At 35.6% G+C, this 21,004-nt stretch overlaps 1 protein-coding gene across 1 annotated transcript; it reads left to right on the top strand.

The window, feature by feature from the left end:
- Positions 1 to 366: 366 nt before the first annotated feature.
- Positions 367 to 20,526, top strand: hat1 (histone acetyltransferase 1). The gene is made up of 11 exons (XM_041264104.1): positions 367 to 459; positions 2,004 to 2,075; positions 3,636 to 3,711; positions 4,562 to 4,682; positions 10,447 to 10,626; positions 10,938 to 11,059; positions 11,566 to 11,670; positions 12,579 to 12,685; positions 13,548 to 13,699; positions 14,013 to 14,129; positions 19,992 to 20,526. The coding sequence occupies exons 1-11, from the start codon at positions 453 to 455 to the stop codon at positions 20,157 to 20,159; spliced, it is 1,227 nt and encodes a 408-aa protein (XP_041120038.1). The 5' UTR covers positions 367 to 452; the 3' UTR covers positions 20,160 to 20,526.
- Positions 20,527 to 21,004: the final 478 nt, after the last annotated feature.

Consider the following 21,004-nt stretch of genomic DNA (forward strand, 5'->3'; position numbering starts at 1 on the left):
TTTTAGTTTTATATTACTATGTATTAATCCATATGAAATCAGTTTCATCAGGTGGACATAAGCTTGTCTTATATTCTAATTAATTATCTAGAATCGGTGTCACTGCAAGTAGAAGACACTTAAACACATAGAAACAGTGCAAAAAATTGCAGCTGTACTCCTACTGTAGTACTGTACTTTGTGTCAGAAAAGTAATGCAAGTAATTAACTTTTTTATTTTGTTTCAATTCTAGTTGGACTTGCTGAAGTTGGCAGCATAAATCGAATTGGTTACAATTTTATGTAAAGCCATCTTTAGATAGCTAAATTTAACCGACACGTATGCTCCCTCCCCCTCGGTTTCTTTCTTTTTTTTTTTTTTTGCAGTCAGATGGAGCGGAAACACGTGGGTAAATAGGAAATAACGTCAGGTGCGCGGGTTTATGGCGTCTGTCTGACTACAGTCTTTAGAAATGGCGGGTAAGTTTTATATTTAATAAAGTCACCTCTTTTGTAATATATTTATACATGTAGTTACACAGACCGGTTGTGCTGGTATGTAATAAATCTGTATATTTCACAGTGTGACATTTTAGTATCCGCAGAAAGTTAATAGCGAATTAACTGACAGTTTAGAATACAGGTTTGCTGAGCAGTATTAGCAACTGGGCAAAAAAACAAACAAAACAAAACAAAACAAAAAAACAATGCGTTGTCATTAACCATATGAAAACACCATATGGTGACAAAATATCACTTCTAGAACTGTAAGCAAAAAATATTTATTTTACATGTAACTCCGGTGAAGTTTCCGTTTAATTCCATTGTTTCGCAACAGGCTTTGTATTTCTTGTAGAAATGTAGATTAGAAGTGCGTGCAGATAAGTACACGTTTTATAGTGTCGATATAGTTCAATAATATTGTTCAAATTTGTATTATCGTGTGTTATTGAGTTTAAGTACGACTACGTTTGATTGAAACTCCTGTGCGCTTAGCTTAGCTGGACACTGGCAAGTGCAAAACTATTCCAACAAACACACCACAACTACGGCACGTCATATAATTGAGTAAATACTTTCAGATTTACCACACTTCCAAAAAACAACGCTATTTGTTTCCCATCAAAACATTGAAGCTGTAGAAACTATGAAGCAGTTTATCAAGTATATAATAACCATAATTAAAAAAAAAAAAAAAAGTAAACATGGTATGTATATTATACAAATGGCTGTGTTAATTAAAACACAGCAGCCTACTGGGACTGACTTAATTAAAGGCTAACTTGGCTGGTTATATTTGCAGGATTAAGTAATAATAAAAAAAAATACATACCCATTGTCCAGGAAGTTAGAGATTATACTTATTAACTGTGCTGTCAACTTTCTGAGCACACTGCAGTTTTTATTTTATACAAGTAGCAAAACGGGACGATTTAACAATTGTACTGTTTCTGACCGGGGCAAGAAAGCCGGGACGTCAGGTAATCCTATAAATAGTGTATTGTATATTAGTACTTCTTGAAAGGAAAAAAAAAACAAAAACAGTATTGAATGAGTAAGGCTCCAATGTTTACAAAAAAAATAATCACATAGTGATTACATTTCCAAATTATCACATTACTGTGATATTAAGCTTTTTACTGTCAGCTATTTGTGTCACGTTGCCACATTACCTTCACTCTAAAACAACCTGACATTTCATGTTAAGATGACTTGTCTACTGTCTTTGTAGGTACATTTCTGACACGTAAGTTGATGCTTAAAAGCTCTTAAAATATTTTGTAAGTTCACCTGACTCCAGTAATTCCTGTTGCTGTGGGGACAGTATTTTACACCCTGTTTTTTTGGGGGTAAACATAATTTGTAATGCGCAAGGTTGTGTACAAGTAATCCATTTTAATGACAATATTATGAAAATGTACTACATCAAATCCATCTGTGGAACTGAACAGTATTTAAATGAAAGTAAACACTTTGCTTGTTCATAAACAAATAACCAATTTAACATTGCTACTACTTTCTAGCAATTAATGCTATGGAGAAGAAACTGGCAGAGTACAAATGTGACACCAATGAAGCAATCTGTCTGAAACTAGGTAAGTTGGAATAATGTAGGACTGTGATATGTTGTGATACATTTTTCAATGAACTAAAGGGTCATCCAAAATCACCATCAATTACAAAACAAAAAAGCACAGATAGAAATGCTGACATCAGAAATAGACCCCGGGTTTTAAAATGTAATTACTCCATAGTGAAAGTGAAAATGGGCAATTGACTGGTTTACTGTATCCTATATTGTACACAAACATGTAGTTACCAGTTCAGTCACCCGATAAAGAGGATGCTTGTTTTACTTGTCACACGTCCAAACTATGTGCTTCATTATACAAATTATTTCAACTTTGTTGGTAGTTCCACTTTAATAAAGATGCAGTAAGAACTTTGTGTTGCATGTATCCTGGGTGTAATACCCACTGCAACCACAAGCAAAATAGGTTTAAGAACTGGACTGTGTGCATTTTCCAGGTAGTTTAATAGTGGGCAATAAGGCTTCTATGTTTAAAAACTGCAGTAAAGTAAACTGTACTGTTTAATTAGAATGATTTGCTATATTCACAAAGATGCAGAGTTTAGGGACCAGCTCCTGCGATGCTAGGTTAAACTGTTCAATTGAGCAAATGAAACGTACTGAATGAATTTAGTGGCCGGTATTTATTTTAAATGGTTAATGAATGGTTAAGATTATTGTTTTTAAGCTACTGTAGACTGAAGTGTGTACACTCCTGAACTCACCCCAGAGTGTGCAGATTGTGAATACCTAGGCAACGGGTTGTGAGGGAACAAGCCTTCATCTTTGTGAATTGTGAAGGGGCATGTGCAGCTGGTCCTGAAGAAGTTGCTATCAGATAAACCAGGCCAACAGATAGCTACAGAAAATGTATAAAACTGTAGAATAACACGTAATACGGCATCTCATTCACATCTCATTTCCCATATGATGTATGGTTTTCTGTATAATTTGCAGTACTAGTTTTCTGTCATTGAGAGAAATGTTCTCTGTTTAAGAGAAATGCTTGTTACTAGATAGCGTGACTATTAATGATGTCATGTTGTTGCCTGGTTGTAATTTCTGCATTTAGAGCGAGGTAGACTGCCACAGCCTTGCAAGCCTATTGATCTATAAAATGTATGGTAAGTGTAGTGGTAAACTGTCATGTGAAACGTTTTCGATGGTATGTTTTTGGAGCTTCCCTGCTGTGAGAGAGGACTGTCGTCCTGATCTTATCAGAACAACCATTTTTTGTTTAAAGAACTTAACCCTTTGACTCCTGACAGCAGTATATCCTGAGATTGAGACATTTAAAAACAATGTCCCTTTCTACTACTAGCCTGAATTTACTTCCTTACAAAATGTGCCTTTGTACTTGGTTAGCTCTGCGGCCATAGAAAAAAAAAAAAAGCAATGGGAATATAACATGCTAAAGTAAATTGTCCCTACCTAATGCTTGGGTGTTAAGCTACAAATATGTATGGAACCATCTTGGCAGTCAAATGGTTAATCATCATGATGTATTAAACAAAGCGGTAAGTATTGTAAGCTTTGCGAATGTTGAAAAAGTGATGTGGTTAATGGTGCCTTGTGCTTTTAACAGTGCGTTTTCCAGAAGATCTGGACGATGACAGCACGACATTCCACCCAGAATACAGTCACCAGCTATTTGGGGATGAGTAAGTATTTGTAGCTGCTGCTGTTTTTTTTTTTAAACATTTTTAATTTAACAATCTTGCATACAGATTATGGTGTCCCATCTACTGTATTCTTTTTTTACCTTTTCTGAAGACATTATGTGGTTGTGTGATGCATCTCCCATGTAATGAATCTGACATTAGACAGCAGCCAGCACTCCCATGCTTATCCTAAAATAATGATGGGTATGGTGGACAGACTAGAGTCCATAAGTGTTGCTGGGTAATGATGTCATTTTGTGTTGGCACACTACAGTGAAGAGTGTAGTTTGAACTGGCTGCTCTATTTAGCTTCTCAGACTTCTGGGAAGTTTTCTATTCACTGCTTGAAGATGTCCATAATTAAAATGTGCTTTCAGCCATTCATATGTTCTTTTAATCATGCTGTTTAAAATGACTAAATGGTATTTAAAATGTTCTTTTAGATCTGATCTTTCATGCAGTGTTTTAGGTGTTTTTTAGCTGCATGTGGTACACGGTATTGGTCATTGCATACTGTTATTTTTCTTCCATCACCAGATTCTCAGGTGTCCCTACAATAAATATCTATTACACTTGTACAACAGTTACACACTTGGTGTAAAATGTATGTGTTTATTAAATAATATCAGTACAATATGTATCTGTTAAATGTAGATAAAGGTGTGCAGTGGCATCACTGCTTTATGCCAAAGAAAATAAGAGTGACAAACTGAAATAAATAGGCCTATATAGTTATGAAATGTATAGAGATTGATAAAGGAAGTTGGTGTAATCCATGATAGTGACTGATTTGCAGTACACTGTTTCTTGTGGTTTAATCCAAGCGGTCTTTGGTTTCTTCCCTTTTCAGTGAAGTAGCATTTGGATACAAAGGCCTCCAAATCCAGCTGTTTTGCAGTGCTGGGAACCTGACTACACTCCTTAATGTCAAGTATACATCGAAAGTGACTGATACCATTGACTGTGTGGAGGTAATTATTTTGGGTAGAGAAGTTTAAGGTTAAAAATAGGTTTAGGGGATATACTTACATAGAGTTTGGGTCCTACATTAGACATACAATTCATGTTGATACACCAAATGTTGTATGAGTCACAGGGGTGGGGTGGGGGGGGAGAGATTTAATGTTATGTTAAATATATATTTTCCAAATAAATTACAGAAAAAAACAACAAAAAAAGCTGTTTCTAGTAAGCATTTGCCACCAATACAGAGTGCATTGTTTGTCCATAAGGATTTTTAATTTTTTTTTTTTTTTTTTTTTTTTTTACTTCAGTAGAGTATTATTTTGTACAATTATCAATATTTGTTAGTATGAAGCTGTTTAAGGAACAACCCCCCCCCACAAAGATCTACTGAATCACTGAACAGATAATTTACTTTGTTTAATGCCCCTAGCAACCTCACCTCAAGTACTGTTGTGTATGTGACATGGACTGTCAAGGGTTAGTCCTCAATTACTCTGCACCTTCAGAGATTCATATGCAACAAAGCGCCATAATGTATAACAGGCTAATCCCAGTCTGGCTTCTCTTTGAAGTAAATATTAATCGTCCCACTCAAAGGGAGGTGCTTTTCACAATGCAGACAGGGGGTCCGAGATTAAACTTTGAATTGTGTGGATCTGCAAAGCTCTCTGCAGGGACAGGCATACTTTTCTGTGTGTCAAAAGGGACCACCAATGTTTTCTGTTGGAGTTTCCAGTGTTTCTTGCGATTTAAAAAAAAAAAAAAAAAATAGAGAATTTGTCTAGACTTTTGCTCATTGAAACCTTGTGTCTCCTCTTCATTCTCATTTGTGTTGGGTTCCTGACACTGATTGACTGAAGATGTTTTGCAATGCGGTTTCATTTGTATTTTTAGAATACTTATTTTCTGTTGTTTGGGTTTGGAGTTAACATAGGGTTACGTCTGTGCAAAATTTATATTTAAATGATTGTTTGTGCTTATAGAATGCTTTATTTTCTGACAGTGCTTTAGTAGTCCTTTCATTGCCAACTTTATTTTCTGATCTGTAAAATGTAGTACATTGTAGGGAAAACAAAATTATATAAATCCTTGTTGACTCTGTGGAAAGAAAAAGCAGGTAATTAATGCATCCCCCAAGAAATGGCCATTGTCTCCTCCAAAGATGGAGACTAAAGATGGAGACTAAAACACCATAGTCTATGTGAGTAAGGAGCTTCTGCTCATATTCAGGTTGATAAAATAAGAGGTTCCCTTTTTTTTATAATCTTAATCGAAAACGCCATGCACAGTATGATAATAATGAAGGCATGAATGTGACTGTCATTATGGAAGTGGTGGTCTTTCCTTTGTGAATTCCTTTCCAAATTACTGTGGGTGAAAAAATGTGCACTGGGTGCAAATGGGGCAGCCTAGTATTCCTAAGGCAGCCAGAATGGTAAAATGGATCAGGAAATGAACAAATTATTAAATTAGATAATCGAATTACAGGCATGACTTTTTGGAAGTATAAAAAACTATATAAACATAAATGATGCGTAATGCACAGTCACCTTTTAGATATTGTGGTATATTCAATAAGCAGCCATTTAAATAATTTAACTAGATCCGCCTTTAGTGTTTTATGAACACTTGCGTACTGTATACCATCATAGTCGTGGTACACAAAGGGCCCATTTTTAATACCTAAATGATTTATTATATTTAAATCAATTCAATTGAATGTTGTTATAATATAGTTCCCAGGTGAAGAAGTGATCTCTATAGAGTACATTCAAACATAGGAGTTAATGATACCAACATCAAGTGAAATTAATTATTTGATGGCTAGGGCTTTACTGGCTCTAAGATATTCCTGTGGGCTTCATTGTTCTGCAATTACAGTTTTGCCTCTGTGCCCGAGTAATACAGCTGGTGCAATGCAGTATAGATGGAGGTCTATGGGGCAGAGTTCATTGTGCAGCTATCTCTGAAATAGAAGGGGGGATGTGAGTAAATGTCATAGTTAAAGTTCACCTTTTGTAAAACATTAAATATTTCAGTGATTGGAGTAGTTTTTCTTTATTGCTCATTTTTATTTATAGCTTACTGTTTACTATAGGGACGGTTACAAACAAACCAGAATATCGGGACGTTAAAGGCATGAGATTTTATGGGTTGTGATCCTGCTATTGTGTAAAAATTTTTTTTGCGCTGTTGTTTTTACTGCTTATTTTGGTCAGTAAAGTGGGAAACATATGTGAAACAGATGCTAATGAAATTAGAGATCAGTGTTTCTTCAAAATCCCACCTTTTTAAGTCTCTTGTGTCAAAAAATAATCTAAGTTTAAAAAATAAAAATAAAAAAAAGTATGCAGAAGTAAACAAAGCAAAAAAAAAAAAAAAAACATGTGCTTCAATTCGCATGAGTCAAATGTGTTCTTAACAAAGGTTATCCAAAGTGTATGAGCTCTTTGTATTTGCAAGGTCAAAGAAAAACAAAGAACAAAACAAGTGCGTAACAACACCTTTGGGGTTTGGTTGATTTGCAAATTCTTATTATAACTCAGGTTTTGATACATTGCTGTATTTTTCACTAAGTACTTGTTAGAATATAGGTAATATCCTTAAGTGCTCCTAGAAGTTGCATCATACACTTAAATAATAAAAACAACATTAACTTAACTGTTTTATGTTTTGCTTTTATTTGTTCACTTACATTTTATACATGTTATGTGCTATTATAATTGTGTGCACAATTGTACCATGTTGAGTTTCCTATATATATATATATCTATTTAATAATGCATGTGGCTTTTTTTTTGTCACAGGTCCATCCGCGCCGCGTCCCCCCCCCCCCCCCCCCCCCCCCCCCCCCCCCCCCCCCCCCCCCCCCCAAAGTCATGGGTCAGGACTGATGAAGGCCTTGAGGTATCTCAAGTGAGTGTTCAGCTTTTTAAATTTCCCCCCCCCCATTCAGAATATTGAATTTAAAAAAAAAAAAGACAGGGTACTAGAAAAACAATTGCAAAATATCTAGATACTTCTTTATCTTGCAGGTGTTGTTATAAATGTATTCTAACGCTTATTGTTTAGATAAATTATATGGGAACCGAAACAAAAAAAAGCAGAAGAAACGCATTGCAATATCTAAACTAGGTAAAAGCCTGAGTTCTACAGTAAATGGTACATGAACTGAACATTGACAATATAACTTGTTTATCCTTGGCCTCTGTTTATAGCCCCTATTTCTCAAAAATGTAGTTCAAAAGATAATACTGGTAAAGTGCTATTCATCTGCAGGTGCATTACATCCACTTAGAAATGAGGTGATGGCTGAAAAGAGAGGAATTAGTAGCATGTTGTATTAGCCTTTTGTAGTGCATTTTGTCTGGAGCTTCTTAATTTCCCTGTTTTGAATGCAGAGCAGCAAGGGTCTTGGTATAGAACTAATGGCCATCATGCATGTAAATGGTGTGAAAGAGCTGCTTAGCAAGTTAATACAAAGTGTTCTTATGACAATCCTTGTGGAAATGGATACAATACAAACATTACAGCTGAACTCCCTGCAAATTCTACTGAGTAAAATCCAGGGTTTATTGTGCCTAAGTCTTTGGAATTTGGGGCAAGTTAATTGTATTGAATTCACTGGCAGGCTTAGAGAAAGACTCGTATTGATGTACAGGGTTTTGTTAAGGTGAGATCAATTCATTACATTTTATTGCCCGGTGAGAAGCAGAAATACATTATTGTGGAACTTCATCAAATATTCATGGTTCTGGATAAGTAGTAAACGTATTCAATGAAGTGGTCTTTCACTCAACGAAGAAAGGGAATTGCAGCTCTGCTCAGCTGACAGCCTTGATTGCCTCCTGCTTTACTTTTTTGTAACACTGCTTTTCATTCCTTATATCCCGGGTTAAGCAGGAAGTAAACAATTCCTAATGAAAGCACAATGCAGCCTTATTTTGCCATGGTTTTATTGAAAAGGAAAAGAGGTAAAAAGCAGTAAGTTGTTCTCATCTTGTTAGTGTGTTACAATAAGAAGTGGTGTTTGTTGGTGTTTTTCAAAATGCATTAACCATTTGCCTGTTTACTTGTGTAATTGTTTATTAAGAGTTGTAGAAGTTTTGGAATCAGTCAATGTAGACATAAGCTTTATTTATTTAGTTTCTACTGGTACATGTATAGCTGTTACACTGATAACATTGCTAATCGAATATCCTGGGGGTAGTCTTTCTATAAAGTTACTTGGTGCTGAAATACCTTTTGCCATATTTGTTACCAAATAAATTATATTATTTAATTTACTGCAAAAAAGAAAAAAAAAAAACACTAAGGGGAACACTTTATCCAAGTACTAGTTGGACTGTAGTCAGTGAAATGGTTTAGCTATTTAAGTGAGATAGATATACAGTCCCCAATCACAGTGGTTGGAGAAGTAAAGATTGACCAGTGCAGGGTGAATTTAACCAAGTGAGAATTTAGAATCTTTGATCTATAATGAATTTTAGCCATGGGCAGCAGTGTTTACAATTGGATCTGTATTTTCCAAAGTGTTGAAAAGCCCTTGATAATTGGCCTTATTGTCCTATAGTAATTAGGCACGTGTTTAATTTAGTAAATAAAAAAAAAAAAAGATGCTTTAAACACATTCTCTGCAATTACACCATTTTCATATTTTCTCTCTATGCGAATTACATTTGTTTTCATATTGCATTCTCACCCCAACCCAATTGGCAAGGGTAATTGGTAATCCAAGCCAAGTCCCTTCCTTCTAACATCGGAATCCATGTTGGTATGGCTGCTTGAATTTAGTGTAGAAAATATAGTAATGTGGTTTAGCTACAGGAGTTTGTATTGCTATCCCCCATTACCACTATTGTAATTGTAATGTTATTGAACTTGTCCATCTGTTTGTCAAACTTAATTCTTTACATGCTAGTACAGTGAATGTTGGTCATGAGCATCTTTTTATAACCGTACTTCTGGCTCAAATGTTGCGATAATGTTGTGTTAGGGGGATTTAAGTTACTAACATGTTAAATAAGTGTATTGTTTTTACCTGTAGCTTTTCTTCAGTAGATCTAAGCATTATTTTCAGATGGCCAAAATTGAAATGATGGACTATGCATTTGAAAATGGGCAGTGAATGACTGTGTCGGGGGCACAGTATATGTTGATAATGGAGACAGAAACCTCAGTTGCTTTTGGCAAGAACTTGCCTATTGTATGTTTTAAAGAGCTGGTGAATTTGTGAACTGGGCACTGTTGTAGTTAATTATAGAGATGCTGTTTGGTCCAACTGTGGATTTTTTTGTCCAACTTTTCTAACTGCGCTATTGCTTTTGTTAAATAGTTTTTGTTCTTTTGTTTCAGTTTTGTAGGGTGTAAAACTTGACGTGCAGGTTTCAGTTGTAGAACTGAGTATACCAATGGCCTGAATTCATCAAAAGTCGTACTGTAAAATGTTTTACAGTGAAATGATAAAATGCTGATCTGTAATTTACCGGGACTTCTATTATTTATGTAGGCTTTACATTGTTGTTTTTATTTTGTGACTAGACATTTGAACCTGACTCGCCAAACTTGTTTTTAGTGAGTGTCAAGAATTATGAATAAAAAAATATTTAGAACAAAATCTCTATCGTTATCTTTGTGCTTTAATTCCATTCAAGTTGACATTATTTATGCATTCTTGTGATTCTTATCTTTTCCCCCAGTTTATTAAACGGAACACACTTAACATTTCTAGCTTTTATCTAACACCGTATTTCTCTCTTTCTATTTTAGCCTGATGATGTTGAAAGTAAAATCCGTGAAATAATCCCAGCCAGATCCTGCAGCAACACGGAGGACTTTGTTTCTTTGTTGGAAAAAGAAGCTAAATTCAAGCCTTTTGGAACCCTGCTTCACACGTATTCTGTACATAACGAGGAAACAAGTGAAGATATTACCTACCAAATCTACAAGGTAAACAACCTATTTTTTTCCTTGTAAAAATATGCCTGGCATCAGAGAGAGCTTTTTATTTGTTACAAAAAGGGATGTTCCTCATTGTATTTTAGATTTCTGTCTTTTTTTGCAGTTGTTTGGTCCATCTGCAATGTGCAATTCACTTATCCTAATAGATTCCAATTGCCACTGTGAACATGTTTGATGGTAAACCAGAGAACTGCAGCACTGGGCACTTTCCCACCGGAGAGTCCTATTGTTCCCCCTCAGTTTATTCAGCCCTTCAAAGTGATCAATCCAAGCTGATTTAGCCTGGCTTTTTTCCCTAGGCTGAGATGTCCTGTCCTGGCTTTCAAGAGTACCATGAGAGGCTTCAGACCTTCTTGATGTGGTTCATTGAGACAGCCAGCTTTATTGACGTCGATGATGAAAGATGGGACTACTTTCTTGTGTAAGTACAATCCTTGAGCAACGTTGGACCTTATTGCCTCAATAAAGCCCTCTGCTTTAATTGTGGTTTCCCCCAATTACTAGGCTGGTTTAATGATATTTTTCCCAGGAAAGACCGCCATTGTTTATCTGGCAAGAGTTTCCTTTCTTTGTGCATTGGAAGACTTTTTGGGGGCTAAAGCTGCATTGAATGCTGTTGTCTTTTGATTGACTGAATGTGGGCTTAAACAGTAAAATGAGCTCAGCCAGTGTTTTCTTATGCTTGCCACCCATTCATTCCAACAATGGGCAAATGGACTGAAGTGATGTAAAGAGGCCTGATTTTTTTTAAGTTGCTGTGCACCAATTAAGTGAATTGTACATTCAAACCGTAGCAGGTGTACCAATTGGGCCTGCTCAGTGTAGCATGCTGACACTGAAAACTCAGTCAGAGAATAGAAGAGAAAATGGACGCCGCATGGGAGCGTGGCTGTAATTGACCTGCTTGCCTGTGTGTTTTATCTGCAGATTTGAGAAGTATAATAAGGACGGAGAGACACTCTTCGCAACTGTTGGCTACATGACGGTCTATAATTACTATGTGTACCCAGACAAAACCCGGCCGCGTGTAAGGTAATTGGTAGCAAACACGTGCCTTGCTTTTCATGTGTAACAAAACCAAAAAAATTGTATACATTTCTTTCCTCCTTTATCTCTTCTGCCAGATTACTGGCTTAACTAACTTAATGCTAACAACTTCTATTTTACCATTTGAGTGAAATAAGTGGACCTAAATTTAAGACAATGGACCTTGAACACATTCCTGTGTGTGTTGGGGGGGGGGGGGGGGGGGGGGGGGGGTGGTTTATTTTAAGTTTAATAAAAATACACCTTTCTGAGTGGGTTGGACTCACCCAAACCGATATATATATATATATATATATATATATACATAAAAAACATATTTTTGGTTTAAATAAAAAGTAACCAAAAATGCAGACATACTATAGCCTAGTACAGGAGTAAGCCCTAATTGATTCAATGATTGGCTTAATTGGTCATAAACCGTGTGTTCCAGGGAATCAGCAGTTGACGATTAAGAGATACCTACAAAACCTGCAAGATTATGGCACTCCTGGCCTAGTATATGAAGTATAACTGCACTTAATGTATGACTTTGTGTACTACATATTTGTACTTGTTTGTATGGATAGACTATGTATTCTCTGGAATGTTACATACAAAGAATATTATATAACAATTTAAAAAAACTTTTTTTTTTTCTCAAAGATAGCGAATACATTTTAATTGAATTAAAAGCTACATAAAGACAAATAGAAAATTAGAGAATGTTAAGTAGAATGGCCTGTTTATTATTTCTGCATTTTTCTGCTGATGACATTGAAACTAGTTCGTGCTTTCTTGTGTTTTGTTTGTGTGTGTGGGTGTATAGAACTGGTGAAAGAAAAACATCTGATATTTGAGAATATGCAGCGTTGCTGATCAGTAATTAATGCTTTGATGTTTTTGTTTCAAACCAGCCAAATGCTAATTCTTCCCCCATTCCAAGGAGAAGGTCATGGAGCTCAGCTGCTTGAAGCTATTCATCGGTATTATCTCACAGACCCTAAGGTTTTGGATATAACTGGTATGTGGCAGCTTTCGAGAATCACATATCAAAATACATAAGTCAATACATTGTGTAAGAACATTACTGATTTTGCTGTGAACACCTGAGTACAGTATCATTTGTTTATGTATACTTTTCCATAACTACTGTTTAAATAATATTTTGTTGTTATTAATATTCAAAGTAGTTACATCTGCATTGGTATTTGATATTTTTATATTTTAGTGTTTTTGTGTCCTAAATTGAAAAGAGCATAGATTTTGTTTTAGTACAATCTGATTTCACAAAACAGGATATATAATATATCCTAAACATTTATTTTATTCATGCTAAAGTGAAATCACCTCTCCTCTGTACAAATTCAGTTCTGCTCGGACTTTTTCTACACAGTGACAGTTCGAGGGCCGGATGTATGGAAATTTTTGGTAGTTATAACAGAAATCTGTTCACCACATGCTGCACAATCGCATCCCAACAACAACATAATTATGTTCCTGTTTCAAGACTGCTAGAACTTGTATTACCTTTCATAGAGATTAAGCACGTTTATTTATTTATTTATTGGCTTTCCTTTTTTGACATGATTTTGAAACTGGGGTGTGTCTATTCTTTATCTGAAAGATCTCTTGCTTCCCCTGGTTCAGGGCCAAGAATAGTGTGTAAATCCACTTTTTTTTTTTTTGCTAATTACACTGCGCTGCACAATGTTGCAGTTGTACTGTTGTCCTTCATCTCAAAATATATGGTGTCCAATTTTGAGTTTCTTGCAAGTTTCTAGAGGCCATGGATGTAAAGGGATTTTTACAGTATTTACTGTTTCAGTTGTGCGATAGGAAAATCTGTCCCCAAATACTTACCCAGTCCTCCTCTTTAATTTCAGCTGAAGATCCATCTGAAAGTTATATCAAACTCAGGGACTTTGTCCATGCAAAACTCTGCCAATCATTGCCATCTTTTTCACCAGATCAACTAATCCAAGGATTTAGTCAAAAAATGGTAAAAGAGGTCCAGGAAAAGTTAAAAATAAACAAGGTAACTTTCAAAACAATGTTTACCTGTTAGTTATACTTTGATACAATAACTTATCAGGCTTGTTGCATATCTGACTGGCTTTAGTTTTCATGAGTTTTATTCGCCTTTGGCAGTAAGTAAGTCAGTAAGAGAAGCAGATGTATTTTAAGTTACTTGTATTGCTAACATGCACATTAAGATTAAAAGCCATCATTTGTGTGTGTGTCATATATATATATATATATATATATATATATATATATATATATATATATATATATATATATATATATATATATATATATTTTTTTTTTTTTTTTTTAATTTTTATCAGAAACATGCAAGGCGAGTGTATGAAATCCTGCGTCTGCATAACACAGATATGAGTGATCTGGATCACGCTAAAGCATACAGATTGGAAATTAAAAGAAGACTTGTTGGCCCCTACAAGGTAGGCATGGAGTCAAAAGTTAAGGGGAGAGAGCATGAGCATACACAGTGTAGACTAAGGATTAATAGACTGATAGCTCTTGGGCTCAGGACATGTTTTATTTTTTTGATGGACTATGGAGTTATTTGTAGCTCTTAATACACACAGCATGCAAGTAGACTGTTTTGAAGGATCCCATGTTTTTTAAAAGGACATTTTACTTTGATAGATACAGTAACACATTTGGGACTGCTTAAAGTTGGGTTTTTATTCAAGAGACCTTGTCTGGGGTGCATGGGCAGGTGACCACTTAGTTCAAGTGACTAAAGACAGGTTCAGTGTAAGCATTTTGTCAAATGAATACAATATCATTTTATACACTTGCATCCCCTACCTAGCACATTTATATATTCACATTTTATGCTTTACATTTTATCAGTAATGAAATGGAAGTGTTCTGGTTTTCATCACATGCCAAGTTAAAGTTGTAGTTGTTGGTGAGATTCTTTGATTTGGCTCATATGCTCAGTTCAGAGGTTTTCAATTTACACGCCCACCCCATGCATGTCTGGAACACAAAGAAACAACATCTCAGAGTTATTTAGTCTTTATCTGGGCTGAGAAGCCAGGATTTTTTTTAATGCCTTTGTGTCCCCTATCCTTTTTTCAGGGGCACACAGCTTATTAATAAATTAGCATTCTAATGTGCTGTCTCTAAGTACTTACTGAGATGTCCATGGGAGGGCTTGCTTGCCTCCCTTTGTGACAGCATTACTTTTCTCTGTCGCTGCCAGTCTTCAGGAAAGTCGGTGCTTGCAAAAGCAAGTTGTGGATGAACATGTTATTTGTCAAGCTTTTTTGTTGGTTCAGGTACTACATTCCTCCTGCTATCTCCATGATGTTATGTAGAATTCCCTAGGATTCAGTTCATTAGGACCTAGGTAATTTGCATCTCATTTACAAAAGGTTATTGGGGGGTGATTGATTGGGGGGGGGGGGTATTGGATCTGCACAAATCCATAAAAAACAGTGAAGATAATGGTACACATTTAAAACTAATTCATCTGGTAAATATTTTGTCAACAGTCATTGTCAAGTTTCTCTTGTCCTAGTTGGTCAACTAGCAGTGAATTGCGAGATTGAAAAAAGCAATGCGATATATGGTTTCAAGTGCCCATCGGCTGTGTCCTGAAGAGAGAACACAAGACAGCTAGTGCACCTGGATAACAACAGTTACCCTATTGGGACTTTCAATCCCAGCAAACAAGAAATACACTTTGCTGACATGAATTATTAAATAGCAGAAACCCCTTTTCTTTGGGGAAAGTGGACTGGAAAGGTCTGGAAACCAGATGGATTTTTTTTTTACCCTGAAGTCCCATATTCCAGTGGGACTGAATGCAGTACTAGATAACAGACATTGCTTGCATCTGTGTAGGATTAGCCTTCATCTGTAGTACCCATGTGTGTGTGTTTAAGACAGCATTCAGAACTAGGCAGACACGTGGCAAATGACATTTAATAGAGAAAAGTGTAAGGTACTGCATGCAGGCAATAAAAATGTGCATTATAAATACCATATGGGAAATACTGAAATTGAAGAAGGAATGTATAAAAAAAGACCTAGGAATGTGGAGAAGCTATAAAAAAGACCAACAAGATGCTTGGATATATAGTGAAAAGTGCTGAATTTAAATCAAGGGAAATAATGTTAAAACTTTACAATGCATTAGTAAGACCTCATTTAGAATACTGCGTTTTCAGTTGCTGTCACCTTTCTACAAAAAGGATATTGTTGCTCTAGAAAGAGTGCAGATAAGAGCGACCAGAATTATTCTGGGTTTAAAAGGCATGTCGAATGCAGACAGGCTAAAACAATTGAATCTATTCAGTCTTGAACAAAGAAGACTACGCGGCGATCCGATTCAAGCATTCAAAATCCTAAAAGGTATTGACAATGTTGACCCAAGGGACTTTTTCGATATGAAAAAAGAAATAAGGACCAGGGGTCACAAATGGAGATTAGATAAAGGGGCATTCAGAACAGAAAATGGGAGGCACTTTTTTTTAAAACAGAATCGTGGGAATCTGGAACCAACTCCCCAGTAATGTTGTTGAAGCTGACACTCTGGGATCCTTCAAGAAGCTGCTTGATGAGATTCTGGGATCAATAAGCTACTAACAACCAAACGAGCAAGACGGGCCAAATGGCCTCTTCTCGTTTGTAAACTTTCTTATGTTCTTAATGACATCACATAGCACCAAGATCAGGGAATTGACTGTGGCAGAAAACCTATTTTTGTCTCACACTCCTAGCAAACAAGTATTTTCTCTGCTCAATTCCTCTGGTTAGATCACTGATACTCATTTCTGGCCAGTATCTTTTCCAACCATGTCATCTAGTTATTTAATTGAACCTGTGTGTTCAAATAAGTACCTGAATTCCTAGTTTGGAATGGACTGAACAAGCCCAAGTAAGTGAGTACCACTGCATAAAATCATCAAAGAGACTGTGTAGAGAAGCTGTAACATTTTCTCTTCTTTACATCAGCTACATACCTGCTGGAAACTAGGTCTTGTGGAATAGCCAACAACAGTAATTGTGAATTTCCCTGTAGGGGTCACTCTGCAGCAGAGAGATCAGCTACAGTATAATGGAGAATATACTTGTATACCTTAAACTGCAATTACATTTGGCCTACCTATGTGTAAACAGATGGATGCTTTAATTTTTTTAACATTTTTGTGTAACATGGATACAGTGTAGTTGGTCTGTGTGTAAGTCACATATATATATATATATATATATATATATATATATATATATATATATATATATATATATATATATACATACATACATACATACATACATACACACACACACACACACCAGTCCAAAAGTTTGAGTACACCTGATTGAAACCAGGTTTTTCATGATTATCTATGCTTTTAACTGTATAAACTTGTCTAGAAACACTTAATATTTCATTATGATACGTGTACTTATATAAGCTGATAATCATAAGTGAATTGCATTCAGAAATTTAATTTTTAAATGAAAATGTAAATCTTGTAAATTTCAATGAAATTGTCACCCAAAGCAAGGGGATTTCAGTCTGAAGCCCAAATCAGTTAAAAGTCTGAAATGTGTATAACACGGTGTTAGAACACTGGCCTAAGTATAAAAGTGTCTTTGTTAGATGTTCTCTGAGTTAACTAGCATGTTACCTAATTAACCTTTTGTCACCAATTATTGTTAACAGGTGAGGGTCTATAATTACTATAAATATAGGTAGCATAGGCACAAGTTTGTCATTCCTGAATGTAAGGGAGCATAAAATGGCAAAATATGCTCAGTTAAGCAAAGAAAAAAGACAGTCTGTAATTACTTTAAGAAATGAAGGTCAATCTTTAAGACAAATCGCAAGAACTTTGCAAAAGTCTGTAACTGCTGTGCCCAAGACAATCAAACGATTTGAAGAAACTGGCATTCATGAGGACTGAACAAGGTCAGGCAGGCCAAGGGTGACCTCAGAATCGGAGAACAAGTTCATTCGTCACAAGTCTGCGAAACCAGCGATTTAACTGCTCCTAAAATACAAGCTCAGCTAAATGCTACTAGAAGTACAGATGTTTCAACATCAACTGTTCAGAGATTACGTGAAGCTGGCCTAACTGGAAGAATTGCTGCAAAGAAACCATTGTTAAGAGTGCATAACTGATGTAACCCTTTGCTTCATCAGCTGCTTATTCTTACTCGCCGTGTTCTGTCTTTTAGCCTTTCAAAGCTGGGATTGCTGAACTAGGTGCCAGTTATTGTTAATTGTGGTTGGTCCTTTCAACCTGGAGCAGGGCTGAAACAGTAAGCATTGATTTCATATAGATGCCATAAAAGCATTTGTACAGAAAAGTGGTATGGATTTGCTAAATGCTACTAGAAGTACAGATGTTTCAACATCAACTGTTCAGAGATTGCGTGAAGCTGGCCTAACTGGAAGAATTGCTGCAAAGAAACCATTGTTAAGAGTGCATAATAAGAGGAAGAGACTTGCCTGGGCCAAAAAGTCGGTCTTATGGACCGATGAGTCAAAATTTGGTCATGGTCTGGGGTTGCTTTACTGCTGACAGAGTTGGTGATCTTTACCAAGTCCATGGCAAGCTCAACCAGCATGGCTATCGTAGCATACTTCAGAGGCATGCCATTCCATCAGGATTACGGCTAGTTGGGCAGTCCTTCATTCTTCAGCAAGATAATGACCCGAAACACACCTCAAAGTTGTGCAAGAACTATCTGGCGAAGAAGGAAAGTGAAGGACAACTCAATCTAATGACCTTGCCTGCCCAGTCTCCAGACCTCAATCACATAGAACTTGTATGGGACGAACTGGATAGAAGAGTCAAAGCAAAGCTGGGTAGCTGAAGAGCTGGGAAGACATGTCAGGTGATTTCTTGCTGAAACTTGTTACCAATACGAATGCCTTGTGTTTGTGAGGCTGTTATTAAGGCAAAGGGTGGCTATTTGAGGCAATTCAGGATTTGGAGACAATTTTCAATTTTCTTGAACATTGCTTTAATATGCCCTATGTTTTGTTTTGTATATTGTAACAAGTGTTTTCATTTTCAAGTATTTACAGAAATGTATACAATATAAAACATTGTCAATTATGAAAAAACCTAGTTTCCAGCAAGTGTACTCAAACTTTTTCCGATTTTTAAAACATAACATATTTCACATTTAACTTGAACCAGTGGAGCAGTTAATGTTTTAGCAGTGAGGGCCAAGTGAGTAGTTTTTCGAGATTTACGATTATACTGTACTTCTAAATCTTTTGTAGTCATTTTTGTATTACTTTAGTATAAATACATGTTAATTTGGATTCATATGTTGTTTTTTTCTGACTTTATGTGAACAAGAAGACACACATTTGCCCGTTTTCCCATTGGAAATAGTGATATTTCGAAATATCACTGTCCTGGTCACAAAAGCAAAGTTTGTGGGGAATAATAGCCATTTTCTATACTTTTGAGGCATAAGCAATTAGGAAATAACACTTACTACCCAGAAACAAAAATTGTGTTACATAGTGTTATCGTTTTCAATTTGGCGCTGCCGTCATATATCGGCTTTATAATAGAGGCCACCGTTGAATAAACGCTGCTATCAATAAAGAAACATTAAGGTATTTTTTCTCCCCTTATTAAAAAAATCTTGTAATAAAACAATGCAGCATTTGTAAAGCATAGTATTAATAATAAAGGCCTTCCTTGTTTAAGGGACGTAGTCATTTTGATCAATTTAAAATAAATGCCGCAGCACCAAATTGAAGTAATACAGTGTGTGTGTGTGTGTATATATATATATATATATATATATATATATATATATATATATATATATATATATATATATAAAAAACTTGAGTACCAGACTAGCCACAAACCATTGGCAAACATTAGTAAAGCAAGACTTCAGCTTGTTTCCCAACTAATGGAAAGATGTGTTTTCAGCGAGACTGACAACGGACAGAAGTTGCAGTATATCATGTGGCTCATCAGCCCTTTTGTCACCTACAGTAATCAATTAGTTACATTACTTAAATGAACAGTAAGGGATTGTGAGCCTGCTGAGAATATTTAGCCTCTTATCAAGCCTGAATGTAATGAATAAAACCTTGTATTATGTATAATATACACCATCATTTAAAATGATCTGACATTTCTTATTTATTTTCTTCTACTGTATAAGTTTAACATATAGTACATCACAGTAACCTTTTTGAAATCTGTCCTCCACTTTTTTATATTATTGTTTCTGTGTTGTGCTGTGCTAATTGTTTTCACAATAAATGATTAATACCTGTGTTGCTTTTGTGTGTCTAGAAAAACCAAAGGGAACTTGCCAAGATGAGGAAGTGTCTTAGGCCAGAGGAGTTGGGCAATCAGATGAGTCAAATAGACCTTCAGACGCAGCACGAGGAACTGGAGAAAAGCTACCAGGATCTTATAGAAGAATACAGACGAGTTCTGGAACGTCTTGCTCAAGCGTGAATCTTGTATTCCTGTGTGAATAATCCAAAATACATTTTCTCCAGTTTGTGTTTTTTTTTTTTTTTTCCAGTGTCTGTTTAGCAGGGTGCAACACGCTTACTTGTGTCACTGTTAACTAACTTGCCATCTGGTGTTGTTGTTGTTAAAAACAATTAAAAAAAAAAAAAAAAAACTGCACGTTTTCAAAACTTTGACACATCAAATCATTGAAACATCTTTCCTGAATGTTATGATCCAGCTAGTATCTTTTTAGGTTTTATTCTTGTCAGTTTTTTCTTTTTTTTTTTTTGTAGAATTTAAGTAATGTGTTTTTCCTAAATTGGCCTAGGTTTGCAAGATCCTAATACAGAAATACATTAAATAAAAAAATAATTTACATTGCATATTATGATCTAGTTTTCATTTTTCTTGGCTTATCTTACAGAAAAATTATTCAAATAGGCTTTGTGTTTAAGGGTAAGACTAGATAATAACTTTGCACCACAATTAAATCCTAATTTTGTGTGTTTTTTTTATCATACATTATTTTTCCTTAAGTTTTGTATATTATTGTTATTGTTGTTAACTACCTACTACCTAACCATCCAAGGAAAATACAAGTGAACATAGCTGTCAGTGTTATGTTCATATTTAAATAATTTAGCTGTGGATGTTACTACAGGCATTAATTCATGTTGCAATGATTGAAATCTATTTTTAAAGCTTGGGCTCATTGAGTTGCAGTACATCACTTCACAGCCATCCTTGCACTTCAACTCCAACCCTTTGCTTCATCAGCTGCTTATTCTTACTCGCGGTGTTCTGTCTTTTAGCCTTTCAAAGCTGGGATTGCTGAAGTAGGTGCC

This window comes from Polyodon spathula, chromosome 11 (assembly GCF_017654505.1).
Source record: "Polyodon spathula isolate WHYD16114869_AA chromosome 11, ASM1765450v1, whole genome shotgun sequence".
NCBI classification, from domain to species: Eukaryota; Metazoa; Chordata; class Actinopteri; order Acipenseriformes; family Polyodontidae; genus Polyodon; species Polyodon spathula.

Bases quoted from the DNA above. Each gene is read 5' to 3' on its own strand.
- hat1 (XM_041264104.1), top strand. The intron at 11,671-12,578 runs GTAATTGGTAGC...GTTTCAAACCAG, and splicing joins AAAACCCGGCCGCGTGTAAG to CCAAATGCTAATTCTTCCCC. The intron at 13,700-14,012 runs GTAACTTTCAAA...AATTTTTATCAG, and splicing joins AAAAGTTAAAAATAAACAAG to AAACATGCAAGGCGAGTGTA.